The 13,271-nt window shown below is 44.1% G+C and overlaps 1 protein-coding gene across 2 annotated transcripts in view; it reads left to right on the top strand.

Moving 5' to 3' along the window:
- The first annotated feature begins 377 nt into the window (after window positions 1-377).
- The window catches only part of Igf2bp2 (insulin like growth factor 2 mRNA binding protein 2), a 99,232-nt gene continuing 86,338 nt past the window's right edge, over window positions 378-13,271 (top strand). The window contains exons 1-2 of one of the 2 annotated variants that reach the window (XM_076942722.1): window positions 378-637; window positions 2,126-2,186. In XM_076942722.1, coding sequence (XP_076798837.1) covers window positions 460-637; window positions 2,126-2,186 — 239 coding nt within the window. In that variant the 5' untranslated portion in view covers window positions 378-459. The remainder of the gene's footprint in view (window positions 638-2,125; window positions 2,187-13,271) is intronic. The other variant, XM_034515569.2, reaches the window with a different exon arrangement.

Here is a 13,271-nt window from a genome sequence, read left to right as displayed (position 1 = left end):
CACCCGCGCCCCTCACCTCCCGCGCGCCGCCTCGTTCCGCCGCTCCCGGCCCCGCTCGGGCCGCCGCCGCTTCCGCCTGCCGGGCGCGCAGCCTGGGAGCGCCGAGCCCTCGGAGCGCGCGGCGCGGGACGGGCAGGGCGCGCACTCTCGGCGGTGCACACGCCGCTCCAACTCTCAGGCGCGCGGGGTGCGTCCGCCCGCCGCCGCCCCGGCACCGGGAAGCAGAGCGAGCGCTTTGTCCGCACGCCCGCCCGGGACTCTGCCCGGAGGAGGCAGCCGCGCCGAGTCCCCGCCTCCGCCTCTGCCCCCGGGCGGGCCGGGCCGGCCGCGGTGGGGGGAGCCAGGCTGAGGGCGAGGGTGGGGGCGGGGGCGGGCGCAGGAGGAGAGAGGAGGGCAGCCGAGGCGGCGGGAGCGCCGGGTGCCGGGCCGGGGGAGCCGCGGGCTCTCGGGAAGACGCGGATGATGAACAAGCTGTACATCGGGAACCTGAGCCCCGCCGTCACCGCCGACGACCTCCGGCAGCTCTTCGGGGACAGGAAGCTGCCCCTGGCGGGACAGGTCCTACTCAAGTCCGGCTACGCCTTCGTGGACTACCCCGACCAGAACTGGGCCATCCGCGCCATCGAGACCCTCTCGGGTGAGCACTCGCGCTGCCCACGCCGCGCCTCGCGGGCTCCGGACACCGGCAGCGGGGAGGCCGAGCCCCATGGGCCGCGCCCGCCGCGACTCCGGAGCCCTCACGCTCACTTTCACGCACCAGCCCCGCGACTCCCGCGGCGGGCTGGCTCCGGAATGGCCGGCTGCCCTGCCCCCACTGCGGGGGCTAACAGACCCTCGGGCCTTAGAGTCGGGGCGACCCTGCGCCCCTCCGAGGGTCCCCAGGCTCGCTGGCTCCCTAGGAGCGCCCCTGGAGTGCCCAGCTGCTCTCCGGAGCTTCCCCCGCCCCCACCTTTGTAGAGTCCCCCCGTTTTTCTTTTTCTTGACCCTTCTAGTACCCCCTTTGCCTGGGACCCCCCAAATCCAGCATCTCCTCTCCTAGCCAGACCTTCCTTCTTCCCATGCCTCGTGCCAAAGACCTCTCGCCCTCTGTCGTCTCCCAAGCCGCACTCTCCTTTTGAGACCCCCTCTTGTCTTCTGGCCCCCCACTTTGGGCATCTCCTCGACTTTACCTACTGAACCCTTCGAGGTCTTGGGGTTTCTTCCACCCGGCCCTTGTCGGACCGCACATCTCCCTCGGTCCTTTCCCCAAGCTCAGTTCCCTCTTTCTGGTCTCGGAAGCGCTCCTATTTTTCCCTGAATTTTTTGTCCGATTTTATTGAGAAGAACTCGGGGCTGGGGGCTTTCCGCCTCCCGTCTCCCTGCCTCCTGCTCGGCCAGAAGCACCTTTTTACGAGGTACCCTGTCTCAACTCGGTGGGGGCCCGGGCTGAGAACCGGGAAAGAGGCGACCGGGGGGCCCGCGAGCGCGCTGGAGCCCAGACGGGAGTCGCAGCGCGACACACTCGCCCGCGCGCGCGCTCCCAGCTCGCATCCCGCACACGCACGCGGCGGGCCACGCTCCCGGGGGCCTGCGACCCCCGACCCTGCAAGGGAACCCCCCCTTCCTTGGAAAACCTGTGCGGCGGGGCTAGCTGGCGAGATCTGGGGGTCACCCCAAAGCAGGCGGCCGCAGAGCCATGGACTCCTGCGCGTGTCCCCGGGACCGCTGGCAGGGAGGGCAGGGGGCGAGTGCCGGGGAGCCTTGGGGTCCCGGGGTGGCGGGATGGGGTGCTGGGGTGCTGGGGGCCGGAGAGACCGAGGCGCGCCAGTCCTGCAGCTTGAGTTTCAAATGAGCTCATCTTTTCAAATTGGCGCCGCTCTTTATTAAATGTGTTTTTCCGGTAATGCCACCCACAGCTATACCTGGGGTCGGAACTGGGCTTGCGCCCGTCCCTCATCACTCGCTACCCGGGGCGCCCACTTTCGATCACTGTTGGCGCTAAGTTCGCCCAGCTGCGGCCGGGTGGAGGACCCCTTGAAGGCTCCAGAAGGCGGAGCCCGAGCGTGGAGTAGTGTGCGTGCCCCTCCTTGACCCCCGCAGGTTTGACTCTGGGAGGTTCTGAGTGCTTTAAATTTCTGTTTTAAAGGTAAAGTGGAATTGCATGGGAAAATCATGGAAGTTGATTACTCAGTCTCTAAAAAGCTAAGGTAAATATATTTTGCCTAGTTTCTTTTTTTCTTTACCCCTTCTGTGATTGAGCTTCCATACGTATAACTTAAAAAAAAAAAATACGCTCAGCTTAAAAAAAAGTGTCTATATGGTTTTTAAAGGGGCTTTTGTTGGTTTTGTTATTGGAGATACGTAGCTTAGAAAGTTATTGTTATTATTTATTATTTTACTTTCATTATATAAGGTATTTTCTGTGCTTGCAAACTGGTGCCTAATTAGGAGTCGGGATGGAGAACCCTAGGTGAATTCAGTTGGCTGTGACCGATTAAGTTGTTTATCATAAATTGCCTTTCACTCCCCACTACCATCCCTAACCCCAGCACAATAGCAAACTTCCTGTGAGATGTTAAGAGTAAATATTTACTGTGTCAGCTGAATTGCTTAACTAAACCATGCGATTAATTAATTTTTTGCATAGTTTAGTGATGAATTATAAAATAATTCAGTAAATAAGGAGGTTTTTTTGCACAGCATTCTAAAGAAGTAGCATGTTTGTATTGGATTCAGGGAGAAGCCAGACTTTAATAACTGAAGCGCTGGGCTTGGCTCCCGAGCACTTAGTTGTTAACTGTTGCTTTAGAGAAACGTTGGGGGATAAACAATGTCGCGGTGAAGTCGATAGTTAGCTATTGTTAATGAAGGAGTAACACGCTTTGTGGGGGTTGGGTTTCCCCAGTGATTCTCTATGAAAGAATGAAGGAGAACATTTTTGTTTAAAGCTCATTGTGGACTTTAAATTGGGAGCCTTTATTCTTTCTACCCCCACCCACCACGTGTCCTAACTTAGTTTTTCATCCCATTAACTAACGCTTCTTTGCCGTTCTATGTTAAGTATCTGAATTGAGGAGGCTAAGTCTGTTTTTGGGGGGCTTTTTTTTTTCCTTATTAATCTGAGGTAAATGTTTAGGCTCTTTCAGGATTGAGAACATTTCAAAACAAATTAATTTTATGAACACTTGGATGTGTTGGAGGGTTTTTAAAGACATTGTGTGCACACTTCTACGTACATCGTAATGTAACAGAATCTGTTTAGAAATGATTGTGCCACGTTAGAAAACTGTTTAATACTTTTGTTTTTGAAAGTTAAGAATTATGATTTGCAGTCTGGGCTGTTATACGGAACGAATTCTTATGTTGAAAATGTGTAGCTGGAGCTGGTGCTCTGTAAAGTGTCTTATGCTTATATATTTTTAAGTTGGGACGTGTAAGGGGATCTTTTCTTGGATGCTAAATACTTACTGTAAGCTTAAACCATTCGTCTCTTAACAGTTGAAGATTTGATGAATAATGCTAGAACCACTGAGAATCCTTAAGGGAGTTTGCATCTATAAATATTTCATTTTTGTTGGCTGTCTTGCTCTTGTGAATCCGTTTGGAGGTTAAAATTAACAAAAGTCACTAATTTTTAATTGAGGTTATTTGATGTCCCATTATTCCACAAAGCAGTGTATATCATTTAATTTTCAAAATAAGTGAAGTACTGGTTTATTTAAAGTCACTCTGATCACCTAAAACTTATCAACAAAAAGACCACTTTGATTTTGTTTTTGTTTTTAAATGTAGGGATTGTTTGCTTTTTGGCTGAAGTGTCATGTAATTTTGCTTATGAGTTCAAAAGTAGTCATGTCATAAGTTTTAGCATAAATTAAATAAACAGTCTAGGACTTCTATAGTCCTAGGAATAAATGATTTCTTTGAACATGTTGACGCTGTGAAGTCACTTGGAGGAATCTGAGAGCAGGCTGTGTGATTGACTACACCTGAAGACAGTTAACATACCAAATGCATGGGTAGCCTGCTGGAGAGAGTGGCTCCAACACATACACACACACTCTCTCTTTCTCTCTCTCTCTCTCTCTCTCTCTCTCTCTCTCTCTCTCTCTCTCTCTCTCACTTTAAAATACAAAAGTTATCTATTTGCAGTGCTAGCTAAGGAGGAGAAAGCTAGACTGGTTGATATTGATTAGCCGAGGTCAGCCCTCTGGGATGAGGCATCAGTAAATTCTCCATAATTCTGGGTACAACTATGCCTGTGGATTAAATAACAACAACAAAACCAACCAACCAAACAAACAAAAAACAGGGTACTGTGACATTTAATACCAGAGCTTTCATGTTATGCAGTGATTGTTTTTATTTTCTTTTCTGATGCAGATTGACAAGTTGGAAGTAAATTTGTGAACTGTGGGTCAGTTCTATGTGTGGGTTTTTTTTTTTTTTTTTTTTTTTTTTTTTTTTTTTTTTTTTGAGTTTTGTAGAGCTGGAGGGAAATAAGTCATTCTCTTGTTTGCCTCCTTGAAAAAAATGATTGAACGATTGAGTGCTAATTTTTTAATATTCTGCTTGGTTCTTTGATTTTTTTTTTTAGAGAGTTCTTTTAATATCAGTATCCCAGATACTTTTCTTTAAAGCTAATGATAGTTTGTAAGATGCTTTTAGTCTTTGTGGAATTATTGGCATGCTATTTGCTTACCACTGGGGCTACAGTTAAATCACATAGCATCATTTTATACTGGTGGCTACAAAGTAGACAGACTAGACACGGCTGTTTTCTCAATCATTCTGGAGTAGAGAATTCTTTTTCTTTGTATTACATATGTTTCAAGTGCAAATTATTGTAAGGTAAGGCATGTCCATCATTTGTTCCGCTTATGTTCTACTTGGTTTCAGTCTGCTGAATACAAATTTTTTTTTTTCTGTATTTTATATAGTACCTGTAGGTCAAAGATTTTAAGAGGAAAAAAATTGGTAACTATAAAAGTGCTGTTAAAAGTTATGGAAACTTTCTTGATAGAAATTTTACTTTGGGTACTGCTGAAAGTTCACTTAAAAAGTCATGTCTGCACACTGGTACACATTTTGCATAAGTCGTGTTGGTCTAAGACATGCTAACTTGAATGTGCTTTTGTCCCTAAAGTTGAATGATTCTGTGAGAAACAGAACTTTAAAAAGCAGGCAGTATCTGCCCACTTCTAGGAAGTAGCTGAATGATGGTAGATAGGGTTCTACTGGCCAGTTAGATCCTCTGAGGTGGTGCAGGGAAAGCTGTGAATCTGCCTTTCATGAGTTAAAAATCAGTAATTGTCTTCTCTCCAATGCAAATGAATTTGGGCTCCTATAGGAATGCTAAAGAAAACAGTATCCCAATTGTATTTTGCTTGTATGTACTACATTGTGTATAGCTGAATTAAATACCAACCCCCCCCAAAACCCACCCAACTTCCAGCCCTCCCTGTAACAAAGGCTTTTTCTGCATTAATTTTTAATTTTCTAGAAACAAGAAAGACTTTATTAGTTTTAAATCTTATTTAGTAGCCTTCTATTTCAAGACTTTGTTGAATTAGAAAGTAATGGCCAGACTTAATTACATATGTAGATAGATTAATACAATGTCACATGATATCAAACTGTAAAGACACTTAGATTTAGCTTTGAAATTGCAGTAGCACATTTTTAAAAAGATAACTTTTTTTTTTTTCCCTAGAGAAAACACGTTTTCCTGATCTCTAGAAATAAGTGTTGGGGTTGGGATAGAAATGGTAAAGAAAAAAATGACTTGGTATTTAGATAACAAAGTAGTCTTAAAATGTTTTAAAATGTGTTTATTTTCATATCCTGAAACATTAAAAACAAATGAGGTCCACAAATAAAATATATTTTATTTTGCTTAGTTTTCTAATTCACCAAATAGTATCAATTTTTAAATTGTAAGGTAGCAATCTATAGAAGTATTTAAATACTTAAACCTTAATTCTAAAGGAGAATTGATACACAATCCATTTGCTACATTGTGCCTTATAGTAATAACAATGTTTCTTTGCAGCTATAGATAAAGTAACCACTAAGAAGATCTTTAAGAGTGATGTGTCTCATTTTGTTAAGCTGAGGTTATCATTTCATAGTTGAGGGAAATTAATATTTGGAGAAAGCCTTTTATGGTCTGAAGTATATTTTCTTTAAGAAATGATTTTACCTTTTAAAATACGTTTAAAAGATTAAGAGATTCAAAACTATGTGTGAAAATTATTTTACTATTTTAAATTAGTCTCTCTGTGTGTGTATGTGTGTGTGTATAGGTTGCTTTAAGTTTCTTAGTGTGTTGAAGAGGAATGTCAATGATGCTGTATTATGTGTTAAAGAACAGAGACCAGGGCAAATTTATTGAAAGACAGAAAAGCAGTTTAAAAAAAAATTTCTTCTAGAACTATTTATAAATGATTGATATTTTCTAAATATCTGCCATCTACAATTGAATCGCTATTCCATAGTCTACTAATGAACCCCTCAAAAGTAGAGGAACAGTTGGTCAGTTGTTACTGAACTAAATTGTTATCCCTCTGATTCATCGGTGTGTGAATTCTGTGGGGGCAGTAGTTTTACACAGATCAAGTAGCAAGACAAAGAGGAGACCTTTAATTGAGCAACTGTTAACTCTGAGTTTCAGTCCAGACAAAGCTAATGAAAATCACTAGATGACTGAAACTCACAAAGGAAGGCACACATAATGCCACCTTCTTTGAGTGACGCCTAGCTCTTACAGGTGCCATCACTTCTGCCAGTCAAGACACAGACACCTGCAGTATTTTTTTTTTTCAATGAGCACATTGCTGAGAAGACTGTATAGTGCAAAAACTACCTTCTTAGAGTTCTCTCATTTAATTCCATTAAGGCTTTGCTCTCCCCCCCTTCCCCCCCCCCCCACTCACTCACTTTTATTTTCTTTTTAAGACAGAGTCTCTCTGTGCAGCCCCAGCTGTTCCTGAACCCATGAACCTCTTTGCCTCGGCCTCCTGAATGCTGGGATCATAGGCACACACTACTGTGCCCGGGTATAAAGTGTGTGTTACCGAATGTGAGTGTTCACTTACTGTACTTGGGAGGATGGTTTGTTATTTTTGCACAACCAATTATGGATCAGTTTTATTAGAAGGGGTGTAGAAGTGGAAGCTCCTTAGAAAATTATAAACTTCAAGGTATAATTTTAAAGAATGTATTTAAACATCTTGAGTGTATTTTCAGGAGGTTTGTTTGTTTGTTTTTGTTTTTAAAGAGACTGCTGAGCCTTGGCTAAACTAACTTTAAAAAAAAAGTGTGCTTTGAAACTTCTAATCAAAAGCATAATATCTAAAAAACTGACTTCTTAGTTTGAGGGACAGAAGAGTTGTGTTTAAGAAGGCATGCCTAACTAATTGATTGGTCTGGTTTTATTTTTTTGCAGTCACTGGGAAGTACAAATTAGTTTGGGGACTATTCAAACAATGTTAATGAACACATAAAGCAAGCAAACAGCACATATCTACCAGTAAAGACAACTCTTCCCTCCAACGCCCCGCCTTCTCATTTATTGTATTAAATGGTTTTAAGTTTATGCTTTATAGTTTGACTTGATGCTTACAAACTTAATCATTTTCATTCAGTGGCGTGGATGCTATGGGTTCTATTTTGGGCAGCAAATTGCAGAGTGTTGCAAATTATTTTTAAGGTTCTACTTTTCCTGGTTTGATTATGGATTTTAGTCTGGTTGCTTCACAAAATAGGGGAAAGAAATTATTATTATTATTTTTATTACAGAAAACCTTAGGTTCTGTTGCTTTCACTGTTAAGGAAGAGAAAAAAATTATAATAATGTGTCTTCTATCTAGTCCAGAGTTGGGTGGCATGTTGACGCTGGATAAGTAAAGCAGAAACTAGTGCTTGTCTGTTAAAGGGCCATCATGTCCACAAGCCATCCTTAAGTCCAGGGTTAGACATCACCCTCCCAAAGCAGTGACAGCCCCCACCTTTATCCCCCAGGTAATAATTTTTGTATTCTTGAGGTGCATTGCTTGCTTATTTTTGCATCTTCTAATTGTTTATATCTCTTATGTTTTTATTTTCTAAAATGCAAATGCGTTATAGTTTTCCTGGCCTGTTAAAGTGTGCGTTTTAAGTTTGGCGCTAATACCTAGCAAATAGAAACACGTGTGTGACCCTTTGCAACCAGAGGGGGATTTGCAATTTTTCTCATTGTCATGTATTTATTCACTCCATTCAGAAGCGTGGATTGACTTTACTATTCCTGAAGGTTACAACACTGTTAGAGAGCACTGTGGTGCGGTGTAGCTCCCGTGGCTGCATCTTAAGTTCGTAAGGTAATAAAGCTATTATGGCCTCTTCAACAGAAATTTTACTTTTTCTAAGTAATATTTGGAAAAGGGGCCGGGGGGAAGGATGAGTTCTTTTCTCATCTGAGGAAACTTAGTCTTAGAAAAATGGAATAATTTGTCTAAGGCAGATAAATTCAGTAGCAGGGAAGAACCCAGGCAAGAGGTCCAGCACTGATTCTTACCCTCTAGAGGGCTTCACTTAGCACTTAATCTTAAATGAACGGCTGAAAGTGTCGAAGGCCCAGGTCCCATCAGGAGTGATAGGACTTGTTTGTCAAGTGCCCAAACTTGCAACTATCTCATTCTTACCCTGGTCCAAAAGATCTGCTCTTCCGTGCTAAACTATTTTTATAGGAAATTTAATTAGAAATAGGCACAAAATTTTATTTTATTTTTTTTTGGGGGGGGGGGTGCTTTTAAAGCAGAGTTTCTATGTGTAACAGCCCTGGCTGTCCTGGAACTCACTCACCAGGCTGGCCACGAACTCATGGAGTTCATGAGTGCTGGGATTAAAAGCATGGGCAAGCAAGTCTTTTTAAAAGCAGCATTGACCCCCGCTTCCTATCTGCTTGTCATAGACAAAAGTGTGCACATTTATCCAGGGAGGTGTTTGCTGGTTTGTTTGGCTGCTGTTTATACTGTTTCGTGTTTTAGTGGTTGCATTTTTTTGTATTAAGAAATAGGACAGCCGGGTGGTGGTGGCACATGCCTTTAATCCCAGCACTTGGGAGGCAGAGGCAGAGGCAGGCGGATTTCTGAGTTTGAGGCCAGCCTGGTCTACAAAGTGAGTTCCAGGACAGCCAGGACTAAACAGAGAAACCCTGTCTCAAACCCCCCGCCCCCCCCCCCCCAAAAAAAAAAAAAAAAAAAAAACAAGAAAAAAAAAAAACAAGAAATAGGACAGTGCTAAGAAGAACGTTCCTCACTGGGGACAGTGGCACACACACCTTTGATCCCTGGTCCACATAGCAAATTTAAGGGCAGCCAGGGCTACATAGACCCTGTCTGTCCCAGTAAGCCATAAAACCAAAACAGGACAGTTTTCTCAACATTTGAGCCACACAAATTAGGCACTGACTTTGGTTCTGACTTGTGGTCAACATTGTACTCCTTTCGGTAAAGTTGAAGAGTTCACCTGGTGGGCTCCTGGAGACTCAGCCCCTTGCAGGAGGCAGAGTTGTGTTTCCACTTGTTTCCTCAGTGGGAGCTGCCAGTCTTTCTTCCTCTGTTTCATTTTCTGCATGAAGAAGGCCTTTGACCTCTGCTTGGTATGGAGTACGGAGGTCTGCCATCAGTGGAGTCAAGTTCTTAATGGCATGCTCAGTAACTGAGCGCTGTGAAGTGCCCTTCATCCCTGAACCGGGATGTTTTCCTGAACTCGCTGTTTGGTTTCCTTGGGCTTTTGTGGACTCTCCTGGTAGTGGTGGTGGGACAGAGGGTGGAGTTATCAAGAAAAAAAAAGTAGGTGAAGGGTTATTCCCAACTCCTTATGCGGGTCTTCAAGTTGTATGGCCTCAGGGCTTGATGTGGCATTTTCTGTGCAGCTGTGACTCAGAAGATGGGACAGGAAGAGAGTAACTAATAATTACTGAGTGGTAGCTGCGTCTTGTGCATTTGTGGTTGTTTTCTTTAGTAACATGAAACTCATTTTCTTCTATAGAGGGAGGTGGTACATTTTTTTAGAATTAACTTTTTACTGATTCTTTGTGAGTTTCACAACATGCACCCCACTCTGATTCATCCCCCAGCCCTCTACCCTCGCAGCCTCCCCCAACATTTAAAAAAAAAAAAATAAAGCATAGAAAACATGTCATCATGGATGCCGTAGTATGTCAGTGTGTCTCACAGTACAGCCCTCTGTCCAAACGCCTTCACTTGCAGATGTTTGTTGCAATGAGTCATTGGTCTGGTTTGAGGTCTCTGGCTTCTGTGATACCATCAGTATTGGATTCTCACCGGGTCTCTTCCGGGTTATCCTTTTGTGTGCACTGTGTCATGTACGTCATGCAGCAGGGCCCGCAGGACAGCCCTCTCACGGGCCCCAGTGAAGGTGGTACATTTTTAGCCATAAGATAATATTATGTGTTAAATTGTAAAGGATAATTTCTTTTCTCAGTCAAGATCCTGAAGGTTGCTTAAGGTATCAGAAGATACAGAAGATATTTGGGGTGTGTGTGTGTGTGTGTGTGTGTGTGTGTGTGGTTTTTCAAGGCAGGGTTTAGTTTCTCAGTGTAGCCCTGGTTATCCTGGACTCACTTTGTAGATCAGGCTGGCCTAGAACTCAGAGGCTGCCTGGCATTAAAGGTGTGCACCACCACACCTGGCTTGGAAGATGCATTTTTAATACATATCTTCTCTTACCCTTTTCTCTTTGAGAAATGAAGCAAAAAACTGAATGGCTTTCCTGTGTGCAGGTAGCTTCCTGTCAGCCGCCATTGACAGACGCTGGAAATGCCTCTGTGTGGGCCTTTGTCTCCCTTGGAACCCTTTTGTTTAGTAGTTCTTCTAATGTTAACAAGCCTACTTTGAAAAATGGATGTTTTTCTTCAAATTGTATGCCCAGAATTCTGAAGTGCAGGGCTCTGTGTCTTTCTTTGTCAGATGTCGATAAGGAAAGATTAACACAGAAAGAGTCTTTAGTCCTTTCATTGATTAGGAAAAGAAAGGAGGGAGGAAGGGAGGAGATGCCACAGAAACAGGGCACTGGGTGGCTGCAGCCTGCGGTGCAGCTGTGTTCTCTGGAATTCCAGAGCACAGGAGTGGTCGGTGTTTCCAGAGTGGCCAGGGCTAAGCGGCCCTTTCTTTCCTTGACAGTTGAAAATTCTTGCTGTGACTGGTCTGCTCACAAGTTCTTTCTTTCCTCTCCCCCTGCCTTCCCTTTGCATTTTTGAGGGTGCTAGGAAAGCTTTGTTGTAGGCCTGGTGTCCCTCGCCGGCTGAAGTTTGGGGCAGCTCAGGAGGCACATGTGTGCTTGCTCAGTGTGTTGGAATGTATGATCTCTGTGGCCCACACTTCCTTGAACTGTGCAGCCGACACACCAGCTTCTATGGGTGTGGGGCCACGTGCTGCAGATCTTTTGTAAGTGGTTGAAAGATTGGGAAAGAGTTTCTCCATGCTGAAGGTTTCCCCCCCATTAAATGCAGTTGCCTGCATCCTTTGCAAAGGGAAGATATCTCTCTCATTCATTTCCTTCCTAATTATTGAAGGATAGAAAAGAAATCTGGATATGTAACTCATCTGCCTTCTGGATCCAGCTAGCCTTTCCCTCCCTGTCTCTTTAATTGACAGTGAGCCTTGTAGCCTGCACTCTGACCCTGTGCCTGATGGACCACCTGAGTAGGAGAGAATCAACCATCTTTAGAAATACACAACCTGTTCTTCCGTTTAGGGAATTAAAAAAAAAAAGTTTAATGGCTTAAGATTTTTAAATTTTAGCTGCTTTTATTCTTAAAATTTTACGCATTTTGTCTGTTTATCACAAAACATCCAAGATGACAGAAATAAGACTGGGGCTTAGTAAACGGGCATCTTGTTTGTGGTGGTATAGAAGCCTGGGAGCAGGTGGTTACATCTTCAGACTTTTGCACCAGAAAAGTCAGGTCTTTTGTTCATTGATTTTCATATAAATGGTTCGACATGCATATCTATTTCAATAATGCTACCAAAATTGATTTATAGCTTTAGTGGGTTTTTGTTGTTGTTGTTTTTGTTTGTTTGGTTGGTTTTTATTTTTGTAGACAAAGTTTCTCTGTTGCCCTGGCTGTCATAGAACTCACTCTGTAGACCAGGCTGGCCTCGAACTCAGAGATCTGCCTGCCTCTGCCTTGCCAGTGCTGGGATTAAAGGCTACTACTGCCCAGCAGGTTTGTGGGTTAGCTTACATGTGATGATTATGATCACAGTGTTATTTATGCCTACCTGACTGACTGCAAGCTAAACTCTGAATTTGACTTTCCATGGCAGTGGTTTTTAGCACTGTTCCACAGACCGTGTGGCTGAGGGTCGTTGAGTTTATAGAGACAAGGAGTAACTATGTGCTCTTGAGAGCTCCATTCTTGGCGGCTGTACTCATGGCTGCTGTAGATACTGTAGCTGCCTCTCAAATCTGGTTTAGAAAGGGATGTGGTATTAAAAATAAAAAAGCCTACCAGTGTGTGAGGTCTGGGTGATCTTAAGCCAGGCTTTGATTGGCGTTCAGAGCACCCAGCCCCTCTCCTGGTCCCTTGGACACCTTCCCTCTTGCATGGTGGCCTTCTGGCCTCTGTCACTTTCACTTTAGAAACTGCTTTGCCAGTTGCATGGCAGGCTTCTAAATCTATGGATTTTCCTGTAGTCAACAACAGTTTCCTTTAGGAACTTCTAGGCAAGCAGGCCCTTTACAAGTCCACTGGAGTCAACTATGCGTAGTGACCTGGGACCCTCACCTGTGAGGAACAAGCGTTTGCTTTAGGCTTTCATGTTCCCTTCCAGAAGAGAACAGCTCTCTGACCAGTTGCAACTGGGACTCTCGCTGCACAGGAGTAACATAATCTTGAAAACATTTAAACGGGTTAGATTGACAGCCAGCGAGTCACATGGGATGGGAGTTGTCATACTCTTTCCATATCACATGGGGTTTATTCAGGAAAAGGGTATTACCCTAAAAAAAAAAGTTAAAAATAGAAAAGTGGCTGATTGGAACGTGGAAGGGGAGTTTGAGGAGGGCAGTTGGGTGAATGTAAGCAAAGTACATTACATACATGTGTGTAATAACAGGAAACTGTCCTAATGAAGTCCATGTGTTACGTGTAACTAATATCTGTTAATAAAAGCATTCTTTTAAGAAAGGCCAGCAAGATGGCTCAGCAGGCAAAAGCACTTGTCAGTCAAACCTGATAATCTGAACTCAGCCTCTGGGAATCAACTCCTGCAAGCTGT

Source organism: Arvicanthis niloticus, chromosome 12, assembly GCF_011762505.2.
Source record: "Arvicanthis niloticus isolate mArvNil1 chromosome 12, mArvNil1.pat.X, whole genome shotgun sequence".
NCBI lineage: Eukaryota > Metazoa > Chordata > Mammalia > Rodentia > Muridae > Arvicanthis > Arvicanthis niloticus.
The sequence above is the reverse complement of the archived record's forward strand: the minus strand, read 5'-3'. Positions and strand labels throughout refer to the sequence as shown.